This window comes from Cheilinus undulatus, linkage group 9 (assembly GCF_018320785.1).
Source record: "Cheilinus undulatus linkage group 9, ASM1832078v1, whole genome shotgun sequence".
NCBI classification, from domain to species: Eukaryota; Metazoa; Chordata; class Actinopteri; order Labriformes; family Labridae; genus Cheilinus; species Cheilinus undulatus.
The window spans coordinates 15,310,119-15,328,764 of record NC_054873.1 but is presented as its reverse complement, the minus strand read 5'-3'; the positions used below and the strand labels follow the sequence as shown (position 1 = coordinate 15,328,764).

Below are 18,646 nucleotides of genomic sequence, written 5' to 3'. Positions count from 1 at the left end.
TGTGGTGTCATTATTAAAAAAGACAGAATGGTTTTAATAGGTGACAGACATTTCTATCACTTCACAGTGCCAAACAAACACTGGTGCAAACAGAAACATTTGGATGTAAAGTTTTTAATGGCTGATTTCTCTGCTCCTCTTATTCGATTTTATCTATAACCTACTCCCATTCAAATTTTGTTCTATCTTATCACCTTCTCTTTTGTCTTGAGTCGCTCCAATGCCAGACTTTTCCCTCTATCAATAATCAATAAAGTTTTATTTTAACTTTACATGTCACAGATGACGATTGTTCCAATAAAAATACAATTAAAGCTACTATTGATCAGCAACACTCCAATCTAGTACACCAGGGATATCAGGTTTTTTCAGGCAGTTTTTCTTAGAGGCTTATTTGGGTGAAGGGACTTTTTAATCAGACGCCATCGACCATATTTACATAGCAGTCATTTCCTCTTATGTCACGCTCAGGCTAGGATTTTTTTTTTGTACCCCAGTGTTCAAATTTTGAAAATCCCATAAACAATGGGAATAATGCAAATTATTATCCCAACGTTAAAACATAATGAGTAACTGACAATGAGTAGAAAAACGACTCAGAAACTAAATATTTCTTTGTACAGTGCTGTGAAAAGTATTTGCCCCTTTCCTGATTCCTTTTTTCTGCATAGTTGTTACACTTAAATGTTTCAGATCATCAAACATATTTTATATTAGAGAAAGATAACCCAAATTATTACAAATGCTGTTTAAAGTGATGATTGAATTACTGAAAATCAAGCCATTATAACATACTTAGCTCTATTTGAAAAAGTAATTGGCCCCTAAACCTAATACCAACTGCAAGCAAAGATTTGCTATTAGTGGCAATGAGTCTTTCACGTGGCTGTGAAAGAACTGTGGCTCACTCTTCTTTGCAGGATTGTTTAATTCTGTCACATTGGAAGGTTTGTCTGTCTGAGGTCATGCTGTACCATCTCCATCAGGTTTAAGTCCAGTCTTTGACTTGATTCAGGGGGAGACTTGCTGGTGTGTTTCGGATCTTTTTCCTGCTGCATAACCCAGGTGCGCTTGAGCTTAGGGTCATGAACCAATGGCTAGTAATTCTCCTTCAAGATTTTTAGAATTTATGGTTCCATCAATTACAGCAAGTGATCCAGGAACTAATAAAGCAGCAAAGCAGCCCCAGAACATCGCACTACCACCACCGCGTTTGACTGTTAACACAATGTTCTGTATATGAAATGCTTGGTTAGTTTTATGTCTGGTGTTACAGTACGCACACCTTCCAAAAAGTTCTATTTTTGTCTCGTCAGTCCACAGGATATTTCCCAGAAGTCTTGGAGAGCATCAAGATATTTTTTGTGTTCTTTTTTGGTCAGCAGTGGTTTTCACCTTGGAGCTCTCCCATGTATGCCATTTTTTCCCCCAGTGTCTTTCTTATTGTTTAACCATGAACACTGACCTTAACTGAGCCAAGTGAGACCTGCAGGTCTTAAGATGTAGTTCTAGGTTCTTTTGTGACCTCCTGGAATGAGTCATCGATGTGCTTTTGGAGTATTTTGGTAGGCCAGCCACTCCTGGGAAGGCTCAACAATGTTTCAAGTTTTCTAAGTTTGTGGATAATGGCTCTTACCTTGATTCACTGGAGTTCCAAAGCCTTGGAAATGGCTTTGCAATCCTTTCCAGAGTGATGGATATCAATGACTTTATTTCTCATCCGTTCTCATTTAAAAACTGCAAATTGTGTTTACTCGGGTTATCTTTGTCTAATATTAAAATACGTTTTCCCAGCACTAAGACATGATAAGATAAGACAATAGCAAACTTTAGCATTTGATCTTAAGCTAACTTTAATAGTTAAACAGGTTTGTGCTGGCTAACCAACCCAGTGGCAAAGAACAGTTGACATCTTGTTTTGGCTACAACAGAGACTTGTGTAAAAAGTTGGCACTCTGTTTTAATGTACACAAAGTGCCTGATTTTCCTGGCTTTACAGAAAAATAAGCATTTCCCTTAATGTCCGGATTAGTCACCTGTTATGAAAAATGATAATACAATTTGATACATGGCAAAGTTTTTGCTTCCCATTGTCTTTTCAGGTGCTGATCAAGGATGCTTTAATGCCTTGTAACCCTTAAACAGCATTTTTATCATAAAAACAGAGTATTGCCTTTCTCACCTCAAACGTATGCCAGAGAAAAATGGCTGCTGTGTAAATACCATAAGAAAGGGGAGCAATGATTCTGCAGGCTTCAGCCAAACACCACAGCAGCTGATTTTCCTCATGAGCTCTGAGACTCAAATGAGCTGATAAGCGATGTACTGTCACAATGTGAGTGGCAACCTGCAGTTTTGACTGAAACCCACAAGAGCAGCCGACAGGAGAGAAAGTGAAAATTTAATGGAAACAGACGAGGAGAGGAAGGTGTTCATCATTTACGAGAGGAAGAAAATGATTGGCTGGGAGCATGAGGCTGACAGAAAAGAGAAAAGTAATAGAGAAAGATTAATGATCATGCAGCTCAGATGGGAAGATGGGAAAAGGAAGCTGTTTGTTAAGAGTTACAGCTGTTTTTGGAGCATTACGACTCTCAAAAAAATGTGTTTTTTACAATCTTTAGGACTTTCATTCAAATTTTTTAGACTCTAATCAGTGTTTCTACTTTCCCCTTCAGTAAAACCGGAGGAAGAAAAGAGGGTAGTAACGAGCACAGCAGACAGGAGGAGCCCAGAGAGACAGAGCGAGAAAGTCAGAACAGATTAACAGAGCGCCATGAGATAAAAGAGAGAACATTGAGACATCAAGTGCAGGCTCGGAGCGCAGATAGAGACAACATCAAAGGCTGAATATTCAGGTCTCATGACACATTATGAAGAATAAATGAGCAGAAAGGGAAGGAGATCAGGAGGAGGGGAAAAGAGAACAAATGTGAGGCTGCAGGGGTTATCAGCTGTACCAATCACAGATCCATACACTTACCAGACACACAGAGGACATTTTTAAGACCTCACATTCAGAGAGGACTAGACTTCGTGTTCTGTGTTTTGGCCTCGGCTATGACAAAACTTTTTATTAGCTTCTCTTACAAAACAATATATAGTTTGATTAAACTTTGCTACATTTAATTTGCTGCTATTTCTAAAAATAGACTGCCAGACATCTGACTCCACTACTGTACATATATTTATTTTGTCATAGTCTACTCTAGGGCTGGACAACATGGACCAAAAATCATGTTTTTTTACACAATGTAAACCTTTCTATCTGTTCTCTGTTAATACAGTACAGATGGTCATCCCTATACCATTATTCTAAACATTAATATGACCCTAGTAAGAGTCTGATGATATTGATACCCCTTTAATACCATGGCAAAAAAATCCCAGTCCTAGACTCTCAAATTTTTTTTAACTACTAAAATTGCTCCTACACTGTAATTTCTGTAAAATGAATTCTCAAAATGGTCTACACTCTAAAACAGGGGTTCCCAAAATAGGGGTTGTGAAACACCAAGGGGGTTACAAGGTGTTTTCCAAAAACACAAAATTTAAAATGAATAAAGTGGCACAATTTATCCACAATTGGAAAAAAAAAATCCTCAAATTGAGTTTAGTTTAAAAAAACATAGTTTTTCAGAGAGATTTGCGCTTAAATGTGCGTAGTATTTTCAAAAACTCTCTTAATCTATTCTTTTCTGTCTGCTTTAACCACCTTCAAGGTGGACGATGGACGATGGTGGTTATAGCAGGGGTTAATTTGAGGGTCACAGGCTGAAAAGTTGTGAATTCCTACTCTAGAATACTGTATTTGAAACTATGAAATCTCCATTATTTTTTAAAGTTGCAGTTTGTAAAATTGGGATATTAGCCACATCTTACTGTCAGATTCTAGACTGCATTGCTTGCTTATTGTGGTAACTGTGGCAGAAACCCAAAGTGGACATATAGGAAATCCAAACGTGTATTATTTTTAGGTTTTTCTATGCTGACAAGTAAATTTCAGTATTTGTTTCAAGATAACTACTTATTTATATACTTTTCTTTGTATAAAAAAGCCTTCCTAAGATAACAAAGACATTCCTTCAAAAATTATAAAATCTCCATGCTGTCTCAGGAAAATGCAGTAACAGAAGATGTACATAAGCGTGTCCTGTACAGATTGGATGTGCTTTGTTTGTTTTGTCCTGTCTCTCTGTTCAGGTATGAAAACTTTTCAGCCCGAGACCCCCCAAATGAGGGTGCCAGACACCAGGGACCCCCACTGTACCTGGACGTGGTTGAAGCATAGTTGAACCCAGCTGTGCACATTCAATACATTTTGTGTACAGACATACATTTTGAGGATTTTCAAACATGACTTTAATTTCAGCATAAATATCACCAAATGACCATGTTTTTATTTTACAATCAACTAATTTTATGCATATATTCTTATAAAAATTGTAAAATATACAACTTGAAATCATTTAAAAATATTTTTTCAAGGCATCTGGAGACCCCCACTCAGTGTCTTGTGACCCCCAACCTCCACAATCAGAACACTGTTCTTAATTAAAGATAAATAAATATATATGTACAGAAGATTAAACACTAATTTATATAGGCCTACTTTTAATAATCAATCATCTCAAAAAGCAATGTCTTACTTGCACAAATATGTTTACAACATTTGGAAAGTGGATGTGACTGATGACAAGGAAAATAAATCCTCACTTCTTTCCAGTCTCGCCCACTTTCCAAATGTTGCCAATGAATTCAAGCAATTTAGACAGTGTGCAAGAGCTTGCCGTCAGTTTTTGCTGATTAAAACCAATAAATTTATTAACATAAATGCTCCTCACATACAATATTCTAAACAAAAGCATAATTCCCTGTTTTGTCTAAACATTTAAAACGCACTATCTTTTGCTCAATAAGAATTTACTTATTTTTGGAACATTACTACCACAAAAGCAGCTGGTTAGAAATTTAAGGATGCAATGGCGTCTTAAAATATATAAAGAGAGTTTTGAAAAAGTAATAAAAGAGTTCATTCACTATGATAAAGTATATTCTTTGATAAGCCAATCCCAGTTTTGGCTTTTTTATTCTAATAGATGTTTTTAGGAAGCTGATTTTCTATTTTTTCTTGATATTTGTTGATATCAAATCATTCCTCTGTGATTTTTTTTTACACTTGTAGCTTTGGTTATCGTTTGCTTTTATTTTGAATATGCAGTTTTGAATAAAGTGACTCTAAATCTGAACTTCAAAGCCCCTGCATCAGTATGGTGATATCATTAAATATAAACAAATTCTTACAGGAAATGAACACTCAGCCCAACTTTTAAGGTGTATTTTTGTTGTACTTGAAAACTAAATTGATCTTTTAAACTTTCTGGTCTGAATTTAACATATGTAAGCAGTATCACAAGTTTAATAAACACAGACCCTGTTATCCACACTGTAGCTTTACCTAAACCCGACCTGTCCAGCCCTAACAACACTACCCACGGTGTCGTTTACCTTTCTTGGAGAAAAACTCTCGGCTGTACTTCCCGGCAGCGACCACTTTGCGTGGAACCTTCCCAAGGAGCTCCATGATCAGAGCGATGTGGTCTGCCCACCACCACCACATACATCACAGAGGGAACAGGCATTACAGCATGCACACACATCAACACCTTTGGCTGTACGGGACTGAAACACACTGCTGATCCAGCGTACTGCATGGACACAATCTCAAATGGAAACCTGCTGGGGATCCATGCACGTAAACATTATTTACATGTTTTTTCTTTTTTTAGACACTGTTTAATTAACACACCCAATTTAAGACACGATTTAGTCCAAATAAAGTTCTCAGACTGTCTGCTAGTGTCCATTCTAGCCCACTTCAGACATCAGTGTGTCCCATTCCCTCCAGCTCTCTGACCAGCGCTACCTCTTCTGTTGAAGAACTCCCGGGAATATTTTCCGGAGAGTGCAAAGTGCCTCGGAATACAGCCCAGCAGCTCTATGATGTGGGCTATGTGGTCTATGGAGGAGAGAGGGTGGAGGAAGGTAGGGAAGGAGGAAAAAGGAAAACCAAAAAACAAGGGAAGAAAATGGGGAGAAAGGATATAACAAGAAGGAAAAGTGGGAAGGGGAGAGTATAACAAAAAAAAAAAAAGAAACAAGGGAGGAAATGGGAGAGAAGGGGTGAAGACAAGGAAGAGGAAAAGGGTGGATTGTGGGTAAGAAGAAAAGGAACAGGAATTGATGGGGGGAAAGAGATCACAAAGGAGCAAAAAGAGAGGATGGGGGGAAGAAGGAAAAAGAGACAGTCACAGAGAGTAAAGGAGAAAAACCTGTTAGTGAGCTGTGCCTCCACAGTAGTGATGATGAAATGAAAATGATCAGTGTCAGAATCAAAAAACATGCATTCAGACTTTAAATTCAGTGAAATAGAAATCAAAACTCCATTATCAATTTGGTCTAAATGAAAGGAATTCAAAGGCGTCTCCAAGCACATTAATATCACAATACCCTGATGGCTTTCTGCCTGTGCAACACATGCAATATAAGGTTTCGTGTGAGTCACACATGCAGAAAAATGACATGAGCTGGTGAGTTTAAAGATCAGAGGGGATGATAAATTAATATCTGAGGTGAGCATGAGGATGCATGATTGGAAGTGGTTTAGTTTAGAATGATACAGTCTAAGGTGAATGGGTAGGTTTAATAACGGGAGTCTAAATGCAAAGAGAGGGTTGGAATTGCTTCATAAAGGGACCCACATAAAGATACACATTAGTTACATGACAAAGTTATGGTGCATTTCTGTATGTGGTAACTGCTCGACAACTCAGCTCGATTCGACCTCAGACACTTGGTTTTCTTTACACTAGAAACTTTGGTAGTTCATCAAAGTGCAGCTGCTACAAGATTAAACATAAAATAATGAAGGACATCAAGGAAATAATGTTCTCGATGGCTAAAAGCAGCAGGACAAAATGCTTTAGAAAATACAGCATCGTTGTGGAGTCACTCAGCATTACAAAGCTCATGACTAGAAGCGTCTCATTTCCATGTGGGACATCCCACTCCTAACGACGACAACATTCTGAACACTCCATAATTGGCTGTAAGGACAACCAATTATCAGACTGACCAAATATCTGGACCAGTATTTGGCAGATTTTCTATAACTGCAAAACGTGTGTTTTTGACAAAGGGGTCCCGACCTAACTAGTAAGAAATGGCATTTGTATCAGCCTTGAATAATCAAAACAGTCGACCCCCACTTGAGGGTCAGATCTTGATGTCACATCTTAGTATCTGCTCAGCTTGTCTTGGACCTTGCCAAAGATAAACCTTGACAAAAAAGTAACAGGCACCAGGTATGATCTTTAATAGAAATATAAAATCGAGTAGAGTCGAGACGAGCGATAAAGCATCACCACTGATTCAAATGTCTCAAAAGTTACTGTTTCAATAAACAGTGTGTGGTAAAATTTGTATTATTTGAGACAATTTCAGATGTTGAGAAAATGTGTATCTATACAGAAGTGTTAGAACATTCCAGGTAAAGGTGAGATGAGTGGAGGCATAGCAGCAGAATTAAAGGACAGGATTTACAGTTGACAGTGAAAGGGGGATTCTGGGGAGAGGGTTGGCTGTAGTTTTAAGTAAGCTCACTTTAGGCCATTTTTACAACACAATCTAATCCATTGTTCAGATTTACTTTTGGAGGCAATTCTTAATGAAAAAAACTTAAACTTAAAATGTGCTTATAATATCTATCTGTTACAAGAAATTTCTTAAATAATTTAATTCCCTTTTTTCATTTAGATGTAACTATTGTGCCTTTATTTTTATTCAATTCCTATTGATTTAATCACAATCACAGATGTAAGATTACAAAATGAAACACAATTGCTTAGTAGAAATATACTTGTCCTCAAATTTTCTTTACTATCAAAATATTTCAAAAGGGGGGCAAACTAAGGGACAATATTAGCGGGACACATAAACCAGGTCCAGGGACTCAGGATGATTTGGAAATAATTCATAGAGCTAGAAACATTTAAAATACACCAACGTCTATACACCTTGCATTAGGCAAGGTAAGATAAGATAAGCAAAAGGTAAAAAGTTTAAATTGTCTAATTTCTTCTAAAAAACAGTGCTGTGATTGTGGTAAATGTTATCCACAATAACTACTGTGATTGTGGAAAATCAAGTCAACTTGATTAGTAATTCAGTGAATGCAATCTTGATTTTGTAATGCATTTTCATCAGCAATGCATCTGAACAATGGAGGATTTGTTTGAAACACAGTGGGGCTAAATAGCACACAAACACACATTTTCATATAAAATAAATCAAATCAAACAATCAAAAACATTAATAACACAGTGGTTTTGTATTTCTACTGATTCTTCTTCAAGTCAACTACTAAAAAGCCTTCTGTCACATAATACAACATTAGCTGTGAAAGCCTTGTGGAATATTTTAAAGCGACAAGTTTCCTCCATTTCTATTTTTGGAAATCAAATGTCTGAGATTTTAACACTCACCCTCATCACGGGAGTAGTCTTCTCCAGAGTGAGGCTCAAACAAGTAATCTCCAGTCGCCAGTTCAAAGGCCTGCAAGAGATAAAACAGAGATCTGTACCAGAGTCTATACTGACTGAGTATAAATAAAAGAAAGTCCCATATATACAATATGTATGTCATGCCCTCTATACGTGCATGAGATCTGCTCACCATGCAGGCAGTGCTCCAGATGTCTGCAGGAGTGCTGTAACCAGCTCCTATCAGGACTTCAATGGAACGATACTGTCTCGTCTGGATATCCTCTGTAAAGTGCTTGTGCTGAAGAGAAGAGAGGACATGAGAGGCTTACTGTGCGCTTTTATGTGCCATCTACCAAAAACATACCATCAACCAAATCATAGAAATAGAGTCAAATCCAAGTACCTTTTTCTTTTGCTCATGTTTACCCTTTTAAATACAAGATCATCTATCCATCTTATTCCTCACCCCTGTGATACCTTGGGTAAATTCCAGTACCTTCTGCCAATGAATGAGGAAACCAGTGTTTTTTTCATATAAAAAAGATGTTAATCCTAATTGTTAGAGCAATTCTGAAATCTAAATAAGTGAAAGTCACCTGTTACACCTCAAATGGCATAATGTAGTTATTCCCATGCCTTCTAATCTCTATTAAGGGATGGGAGAACAACATGAAGAATGGCCTTAGACATGGGGCAGTAGCATATTTAGCCAGCTTTGTTAACTCCATATCAGTATTTATATAGTATTAAAGTTGGTTGCGTTTGTTGAAGCAGCTAAGAAATGACCTTACATACATTATAGCAGACAGAGAGACTAACAGAGAGCCTTAGCATTTCACATGCCTGTCTTTTATTCTTTCAGTGTCATTTACTGTTAGTTGGTGGATAGCGGTGCGTGGGATTTTAAAGTACCTATACAGTCTGCACAAAAACACAAACAGCTGGCATGGCTCACCACTATTTCAAAACAAACTTGGTTGAATATTCTCATAAGTATATCATGATTCACGTAGGTCACTTCTTAAGGTTGTTAAAAATTCAACATAAAATTCTAAAGAATCCAGTCCCTGATGCTGTCAGACACCTAAAGCATGTTAAAACACTGCTCTTTGGGCGCAGGGTGGCCTAGCGGTAAGGTTACGCCCCATGTACGTGGGCCACCCAGATTCAAGACCAGCCTATGGCTCTTTTCCCACATGTCTCACCCCAACTCTCTCATCTGTTTCTGACTCTATTCACTTTTCTTCTCTGTGAATAAAGGAAAAAAAAAACAAAATGTATCTCTTAAAAACATGGCTCTTTAAACCTTGAGATCTGCTTTGATTGGTTGATTGATACAACCACCAACTGTGCAGCAGGTACCAGAACTCTGCAAGGACATTTTAGAAGATATGTCTTTTAACCTAACCTAACCCTCAAGCTCCAGTTACAAAAAGTTCCTTGTAAACTGTTAAGTGACAAAAATGTAAACACAGAGCAATGGTTATAACACTGATATAAATTAATGTCATTGTCCACTTTAACATACTCAGATCTTTTCATCAGCTTCAGTCCTGTTTATAGAAATCAACTATCTCGTCACTTCAATTGATTTAACCCTTTAAATCCCAGTTTACATGCCAAATGTGACAGGTTTTATTTGTGAATAACACAAAAATGGCATTATTTTCACATATTTTATGCAAAATGAGATTCTCTATCCATGGACAGTCTTGTGCATGTCACTGATAAACAGCAAAATTCATTTTATGCATTTCTGATTATTCTATGGTGTCTAATCGAAAAAAGCCATCCCACTTGTTAGATTAAGTGACAAAAATATCAGCATCCAAAAACTGCCTTAAAATAAATATGAATCAATTTATTTTCTACTTTAACTCAGAACTGTTCATCAGCTTTAGTGCTGTTTAAAAAAAAAGATCATTTAATAATAACAATTGATTTGAACAGGTAAAATGCCATGTATTTGCCCTTTTGGGAAACAATTGCACCATCAGTGAAAACTATCAAAATATAAATAGTAGGAGCCCTGGCTTTATTTGGGCCAAAAATCAACAGAGAACAGGATTTATGTGGTGATAGCAAGATAAAACTGTAATGTTACGATGGAAGTAAATGGGGACATTTTGTCCTTAGCATGCTGAATGTCACTTTTTGATTACATGGAGTACAATGGGCATGTTTTAATGGATGAGGTCTAATTTTTATTTTAATTTAGAGAAAATGCACACATCATCAAATTCCATGTAACAGGGATTACAAATGGAACAAATATTCAAAAATTAAAATTGAAATGGACTAGAATGTCACTTGTGAGGCCTCAGGGTTAAAATTCAATTAAGTTGAACATCTGAAGCAGTCTTTGTAAAACTGAGGTTAATGCATTTTGCAACAACCACCGCTGTTGATAAACCTCTGTGGTTAGCCATGGTGACAAACATTGTTTCTATGTCTGCTAAATCACTGGAAATTTAACCCATAATTATATCTACAGTAGCACCCCAGGAATATAGTGGGTTGTGTTTAAAGATGCTACCTTTGGAAATTTTTGAAAATAAAATATTTTCAAAAGGGAATATCCAAATGGGATTTTAGTAGCTGTCTGACATCAGTCACTAAATTGTGTTGCTATTATGTAAAGCTGTCAAAATTATTTGTCAGAATAATCAAAACCAAAATACTGTATGCCTACTAAACTACATTTAGACTAATGTAAGTCACTGACCAGACTACCAAGATACAGGGTGCACGGCATTGAAAGGCAAAAACTTGACTAAAATTATTACTAGCTAAGGAAAAAAACCTTTATAGTTTCAGAAACATATTTTTTTTTCTACACCCAATTAGCTCTCTATGTAGACCCAGACATTAAGCCCCGAGGCAGTGTGTTTGTGACTCTGAGCGACAGAATAATTTGTGACACATCCAGTGTTTTTTATTCTGGTTCCTGTTTCTGACAGAGTTGCCTCAAGCATGACATACAGACCCAGTCTCATATAAAATTTGATTGATTGCTCAGAATAAATCCAGATGGCCGCCACAAAATCTCAATGGAATTGTTTCTTTCTTGACAATAAAGAAAAAACTAGTTCTCAAAAGAGTAGCCACACACCTGAATAAAGCTTTTTGGAACTATATCATCTACCAACTACATGACTTATTCTGTTAAAAATAACACAAGGAAAGGAACTATCTGTTAGCTAAATCATTTTTTCAGCATGACTCACACTGGTGTGTTTACATAACAAAGATGCAAAAATGTATTAGCTCTGATATTAAAAACATGTTTAAGTCATGTAATTTGTGTAGTGCTGAGTCTTACCACCCAACAGGCATTTCCAAGATCAGCGATTTTGACTCGAATAGAGTCGGCGTTTCGTGGGTCTAGTGGGTTGATCAGGAGGTCTGCTGCTCTGGCCCTGACTGGAGATAGAGTAGAAAAAAGAAGACTTAAAACACTTTAAAGCAACAACAGACTTCAGTATAGACCAGGGATCCTTCAGGTAAACTCCAAATAAGAGGAACTTTATGATTGTCCTCATGAGGTATTCAGAGAGTTCAGCTAATATCACACTGATGTGGTGTTTGTTTAAAATCCTCTGCTGAGCTTTGAAGATATGACCCCGAAAGTGACCCTGGAGCTAATAAGCAGGAGTCCTAGTAATTAATAACAATAATAACACAATGGGTGGATGAGTAACGGTGGTGTTGAGTCAGTAACAATTCCCAGAGGAGATCTCTGGAAACTGGAAAGTAATGAGCAACTGGATTATCTAACTGGGGGGTGGGGGCTTTAATATTTGAACTAGAAAAAAACAGTAATGTTAATTTGTTTTCTGCTGATGAGCTACCTTACCTAAGATCTAAATTAACCCTTTCCAATTATTATTTTTGCCTTTTTCTATTTCTTTATCAAAGTAAAACTCTCATTTATATATTAACTAAAATGTCCTCTTTACTGGATCCTTGGCAAGAAGGCAGGATAAAATCGCACTGCATTAAATTATTTGTTAGGACAACTTAAAAACGCTAAATACTGGGATTTTTTAATTTAAATTAACATTTTCAAACATTGATAAAAGAGACCAAAATTCTAGATCTATGCCAAAATTTAGTCTGTATCAATCAAATTCAACTGTTAAGTTGATTTATGATTAATTTGTCAGAGAAAGAGGATAAATCCTGCAAAGTATGTGAGTGACACTAGATATTTTTCCAACAAACAAGCAGAGCACTGACCATGTGCGAAGAACTTTAAATTATTGAAATTTCAGCCCAAGTTATGCAAAAAGAAATTTCATGATATCACTGCTCAAAATCCTTTAACAGACTTTTAAACTAGCAGCACTGTCATCTTTTATTTCAGTTGAATGAACCAATGCTTTTGACCATTTTCTCTAAGTTTCCTCGAACTTAGTTAAAATGGGATGACGTTACAGTTTCAAAACACCAAACTATGAAAAAACATCAATTATCAGTAACAATCAAGGCATCATTACTAACTAACAATCTCAGGGTTTTTTCAAAGACACTTTGTCCTGTCATCATGGAGGGTCTCTTGGTCATTTACAACTAATAAATATAAATAATTATTGAGAAAAAAGGTGTTTGTGCATACTTTTTAGATAATTCTTAAGATATTCAAAGACAAAATAAAGGACTTTTTGCCTTTAATTTGACAGGACAGCTGAAGAGAGACAGGAAATATGGAGAGAGAGCAGAGAAAGACATGCACCAAACAGCACCTAGTACAACTGAGCTGAACCAGCCTCCACTTTGGAATACCTTTGGAGAACAGTTCCCTCCTCTACCTCTGATATACATTATAGAGGAATATAAAGCGTGATGAGAAATAGTGCAATTTCAGGTCGGAATGTTAATGTATTTATGATACTGATAGCCTTATAATGATCTAAGTCCTTTACTTTTTTCTTCTTCATCTTTAGTAGTGGTAATTTGTTTTAGGAATTAAAAAGGTCATATTTCCATTCCCTTAATGTTTTCGATGGCTGTAAACAACAAAGAACTTTCTCTTAACAACTGAACTCAAATTTCTCACCAAAATCAAAATATTACCTTGTCTTGATGCTACATTTCTTTTTAGATATGTTTTTTTTGGTTTTGTTTGGAGTTTTCACGGTTTGTTTTAATAAACTTTAGTGTCTGTGGCATTCAGCCCTCTTTTGTTTTACCTTTTCTTTTTTCAAACCTGACAGTTTTGCTCTTTATATATTACATACAGCATTTATAGACTGTCTGTGAAATGGACTGATTCAGAAATTGATTGTCTTTGTATTGTACAGTTCATGAAATTTTGAAGTAAAAATAAAATGGTTTATGTTGAAGAAGTTGTGCAATTATTTTGCAGTGAAGTGATAATATTTAAAATCTAATCACTGATACTGAAGTTAAATATAAAATTATGGTTTGGGCCAGATTTGGCCTTCATTTACTTCTGAATATGGACCAGATCAAATGTTTGGTATAAATGAGGTTTGGTTCTAGGAATGGTATGGAGTTTGGTCTGTAAGTCACACGTGGACCCTATAAGAACCATAATTCCAAATCAAAACCCTCATAAAGGTTGTCTTTGAAGCCCAGCTATGAGCCATATGAACTATTTTTTTTGGTAGAGGTCTGGTTTCAGACACTGCTCTCACATACCTGGACCCGGTTTGGCCACCACTCACTTCTGAACTATGGGCAATGTCTTTGCTGTTTATCTGGCCCATATCCAAGCCAAAGGACTTTTGCTATCAGGGAAGTTTTAGTTAAAATCCAGCAAAGACTTTCGGACCAGATTTGGCTCAAAGCTGACACAGAGTCAGAACTGGGCTAAACTTCTTTGCTATCAGACACATTCGCACCAGAAATGGGCTGAACATTAGCTTGGTTTCCATTAATCTAGACCTGCTCTGGTCAAAAACTGTTACATAATGGTCATGAGAGTCCACACCACTGAGGCTGACCCATTTCCCCAATGTGGACTGAAAACTGGAGTACATGTGTCCCAGGTCGGTTCCAGTCACATGTTGTTATCTGGGGAATGTCTTGCAGGAGCAGCAGTGTTGATGGAGTTTGTTTAACTCAAAGAGCATCAAAGACGCCAGATTTGGCTGAATTTGATTCACAGTCTGGTGTGCTTGGAGGTGAGGTTCCTCCTTGAGAGAAGTGACGTATGTTTGTGCACCAGTGATTTGATTTAAATGGCATGTCTTGACTTGGTTGATACAGCTGTGGGTGGGGGGTGTATTTGATTGATAGGACTTAGGATGACTAATCTTTGACAGCAATGGTTCCCTTTAAAAACAATTTTTGTAACATTTTTTTCACATAAGAGCAGTATGCAGCTTAGGGGCAGCAGGTTGAATATTACAGCTATAAACATTCTATCCATTCATTCAAATGGTGGGAAAATCCCACAACTCCTTTATTATTTGGGAAAAATACAATAAAAGTATGTAAAAATAGTCAGGAAATATAATCAAGAAACACAATGATAATTCAATTGCCCTCTATATGATGAACAAGTTGAGGTTCCTTTATAAGTTTCAATATATGTGCCAGTGAAATGTTGTTTTTGAAAATAAATGGGTGTATTATAGTCATACTCTACCTTTGGGTGTGTCCCCTGTGCTCGAGGATGACACAGTGCGACTGCGGTCAGCTGTGGGGCTGTTGGGTGATGGTCCTTCACCAATGTCTGCTGTTCCAACAGAAATGGGGTTTCCTGGCACAGGATCCAGGGGCAGGTCGGGAAAGATGGGAATAGTGCCCCGGTGGCGATCACTGGAGCCATTGGTCAGTCCCATCTCGCTCACCTCTCCGTTATACATCTCATAACCAGAGCTGAGAGAGTTGTCCCTGTCCGTGTAGCTGAGCTCAGACTCCACCAGGGGGCAGAGAAGAGGCTCGGGGGTGGGAGAGGGAGGCGGAGGAGTGCCAGGGTTTGGCTTCAGTCCTTCAGATCCCAATAAAACGTGCCCGTTGGTTTTGACCGAATCGCTCTTGTTGTTGTTGGGGATGATCGGGGAGGTGCTCTCTGTGATGAGGTCTGCTGTTGTGTCGTCATCCTCATCTTCTTCCTCTTCCTCTTCCTCCTCCTCTTCATCCTCCTCTTCCTCCTCCTCATCCTCATGTTCCTTCTCTTTTGACTCCTCTTCCTCTACCTCTGCCTCCTCATCTGTTTTGCTCTCATTCTTTGGCTCCTCTATCTCCTTCTCCTCTTTTTCAGTCTCTTTTTCCTCCTCCTCCACTTCTTCATCTTCTTCCTCCTCCTCCTCCTCCTCCTCCTCTTCCTCCTCCTCTTCCTCCTCCTCCTGCTCTACCTTCTCCTCTGCTACCTCTTTTTCCTTTCCATCCTCTGCACCTTTTGATTCAGCCTCCTCTCCCTCCCCATCCTCGTCCTCTACTTCGTCTTGGGTTGGGTCTTCTTTACCTTTCTCTGTGATAGGTGGAATAGGGGTGTCTTGTTCAGCGATAGGCGTGAGCTCCTCTTCCTCCTCTTCCACCTCCTCTTCAGGGTCGTCTTCAGTGATGTGAGGAGCCTCGCTCTGTTCCTGAGGAGGCGCCGCACCTTGTATTGAGAGAAAAAAAGACAGTTAAGATAGGAAGTAGGTGGGTTGGAGATACGAGCGCATTCAAGGACAGTGTAGGCAGAGAAGACAAGTGCATGAAAAGTGAATAAAGATTGTAGAGAAGGAAGCAAAAGGGAGAAAAGGAGAGTCAAAGAGACACAGGGTGAAGAGAAAGACAGTTTTTTTTTTTATGAATCAGCCTTGCCTCCCATACACAGTGGGACTCGCGTGGGCAGATGGTTGGAGCCAGTCCACCTCCTATTCATTCACAGGCAGACTGCACGAACCTGAATGCACATATTCACACACTTACTCATGCTGCAGCTCTGTTATAGGCTCAGAAAATCACCCTCGAGTTGTCGATGACCTCAGTACAGTACGAGATAAGTTAAATATATTTTGGTTACCTTTTCTTTACCCTGCACATAACTGAAATGAAGAAACGCTGGTTTTCCTAAAGGTGATAAATGGATCATTGTTCTGTTAAAGGCCACAACACTCAAAAAACAGTGGAATTCAAGAAATAAAAACACAAAAAAATCTGTTTTCTAGAACCTGAGTTAAACATTGGGTTTCTTAAGTTTTGTAATACTGGTTTGATAACAACTAACTATACAGATCTTTTATTTTGGATAGGGCAGTGGTTAGCGCAGGAAATTTGGGGAAGAAATTGAGGGTTAAGATGCAGGAAAAGGGCCGCAGTTCAGCTTTGAACCAAGGTCACCTGCCTAGAAGACCAACCTCTGTAACACGGCATCAATCCAACCAAAGTGCAAGCAGCATCTTGCATCAAAATAATTATAAGAAATGAACTCATCAAAATGCGAATCATTACCATTTATTTTGGGACTACAGGAAAAGAATACAATGCTCTAAAACAGTGGTTCTCAATTGGTGTGTCATGTGCAAACATGATCCCTCCCTTTCCTTTAATCATTGTTTATGTTGTTCTTTTTTGGCTGGTTAGCTAATGTTTATATTGTTAAAGTTTTTTTTTCTTTTCAATCTTACATAAATTACTTCAAGACTTGTGGCAGACATGTATGTTGGATACACAAGTGAATGAGACACAGTTTGCCGTTATGTACCAACTCCCAATAAATAGAAAATTACAAAAAAACAAAAAAACAAAGAAATGAACTCAGTTGTTGTATAACTCAACTCTCGGCAGCAAGACTTGAAATTAACCCCCACACACCCTCAAAACGCAAATCAGACTTTATGAAAAAAACAAACAAACAACAGTTTACAGTTTATGGCCTTCATTAAGTGCCATAAGGTAACCTCCCGGGGTGTGGTGCTTGGTCTCCTTCTATTCATCATCTACTTACTCGCCCTCAGTAAAATCATGCCACCATGGCCTTCATTTTCACTGTCATGCTGATGACATACAACTTTACATATCCACCACCTCCATCACCACGGACACACTCCACTTTAACCAATGGCCTCTCTGAAATAAAAACACAAATGAAGAACGATTTCCTTTCAGTAAATTACAATAAATCTGAAATCATGATCATTAGCCTCAATCACTCACCAAATCCATCCACAACTTCAGCCTCCAAACTGACACTTCCACTCTATCTCCCTCCCCTCACACCCACAACCTTGGTATCGCTTTCAACAGTCACCTCTCCTTTGATCATCTAGTCGCCCTACTCACTAAAACCACCTTCTTGCACTTAAAAACATAGCCTGGATCCCTCCACTACTCTTCTTCCCTGCAGCTGAAGCCTTAATCCAAGTCTTCATCACATCCAGACTAGATTACTGCAATAGCATCCACTATGGTACATCCTCAACATTCCTAAACAAACTGCACATCCAGAAATCTGCAGCACACCTAGCCATCCACAACCTGTCCCATGACCACATCATCCCTGTCCTTCAAAACCTCCACTGGCTCCACTCCACCTTACCCATAAAGCCCTCAATCACCAGGCCAACCCCTACCTAGCTGACCTCCTGCACCATCACACTCCCTCCTGTAGCCTCTGCTCTTTAGACCTCAATCTCCTCTCCCCATCAATTAGAACCCAGCACCAAACCTGGGGGGACAGTGGCTTCTTCATAGCTGCCCCCTCCCTCTGGAACTCATTACCTAAACATAACCAAGACTGCGCCAACTTCTCCACATTAAAATTAGTGCTCAAGACATCCCCTTTTTAAAATGGCTTTAAATGTATGATTTGATGTCTTCTTGTCCCTCTGCTTAGTTGTTTGTCATCTTGCTTGTTTATTCTGCTGTTACAATCACTTTCTTTGTTGTGTAATGGCTTTTTAACTATAGTGCAATAAGAGTTTTTGATAAGTGGTTTATAAATAAAATTTATTATTACAGTTTTTTGAATGGGATAAATGTGGATAAAACCTGCAAATGAATGGTGAAAGTATTTATTTCACTTAAAAGAAGTGGGTCATTGCATTTAACAAACAAACAAACAAATAATAATGGTAACCAGTTATGGATGGATGGATGATAGACGCCAGATAGACCATTTATTATGCCCATGTCCCATTGAG

At 38.0% G+C, this 18,646-nt stretch overlaps 1 protein-coding gene across 1 annotated transcript in view; it reads right to left on the bottom strand.

Moving 5' to 3' along the window:
• Positions 1–18,646, bottom strand: part of srpk2 (SRSF protein kinase 2) — a 122,474-nt gene that overhangs the window by 4,149 nt on the left and 99,679 nt on the right. Inside the window, exons 12-19 of the mRNA XM_041795001.1 lie at positions 15,887–15,930; positions 15,613–15,835; positions 15,160–15,414; positions 11,866–11,966; positions 8,734–8,841; positions 8,544–8,613; positions 5,927–6,019; positions 5,509–5,601 (exon numbers count right to left, since the gene is read on the bottom strand). Of these exons, the coding sequence (XP_041650935.1) occupies positions 5,509–5,601; positions 5,927–6,019; positions 8,544–8,613; positions 8,734–8,841; positions 11,866–11,966; positions 15,160–15,414; positions 15,613–15,835; positions 15,887–15,930 (987 nt within the window). The remainder of the gene's footprint in view (positions 1–5,508; positions 5,602–5,926; positions 6,020–8,543; positions 8,614–8,733; positions 8,842–11,865; positions 11,967–15,159; positions 15,415–15,612; positions 15,836–15,886; positions 15,931–18,646) is intronic.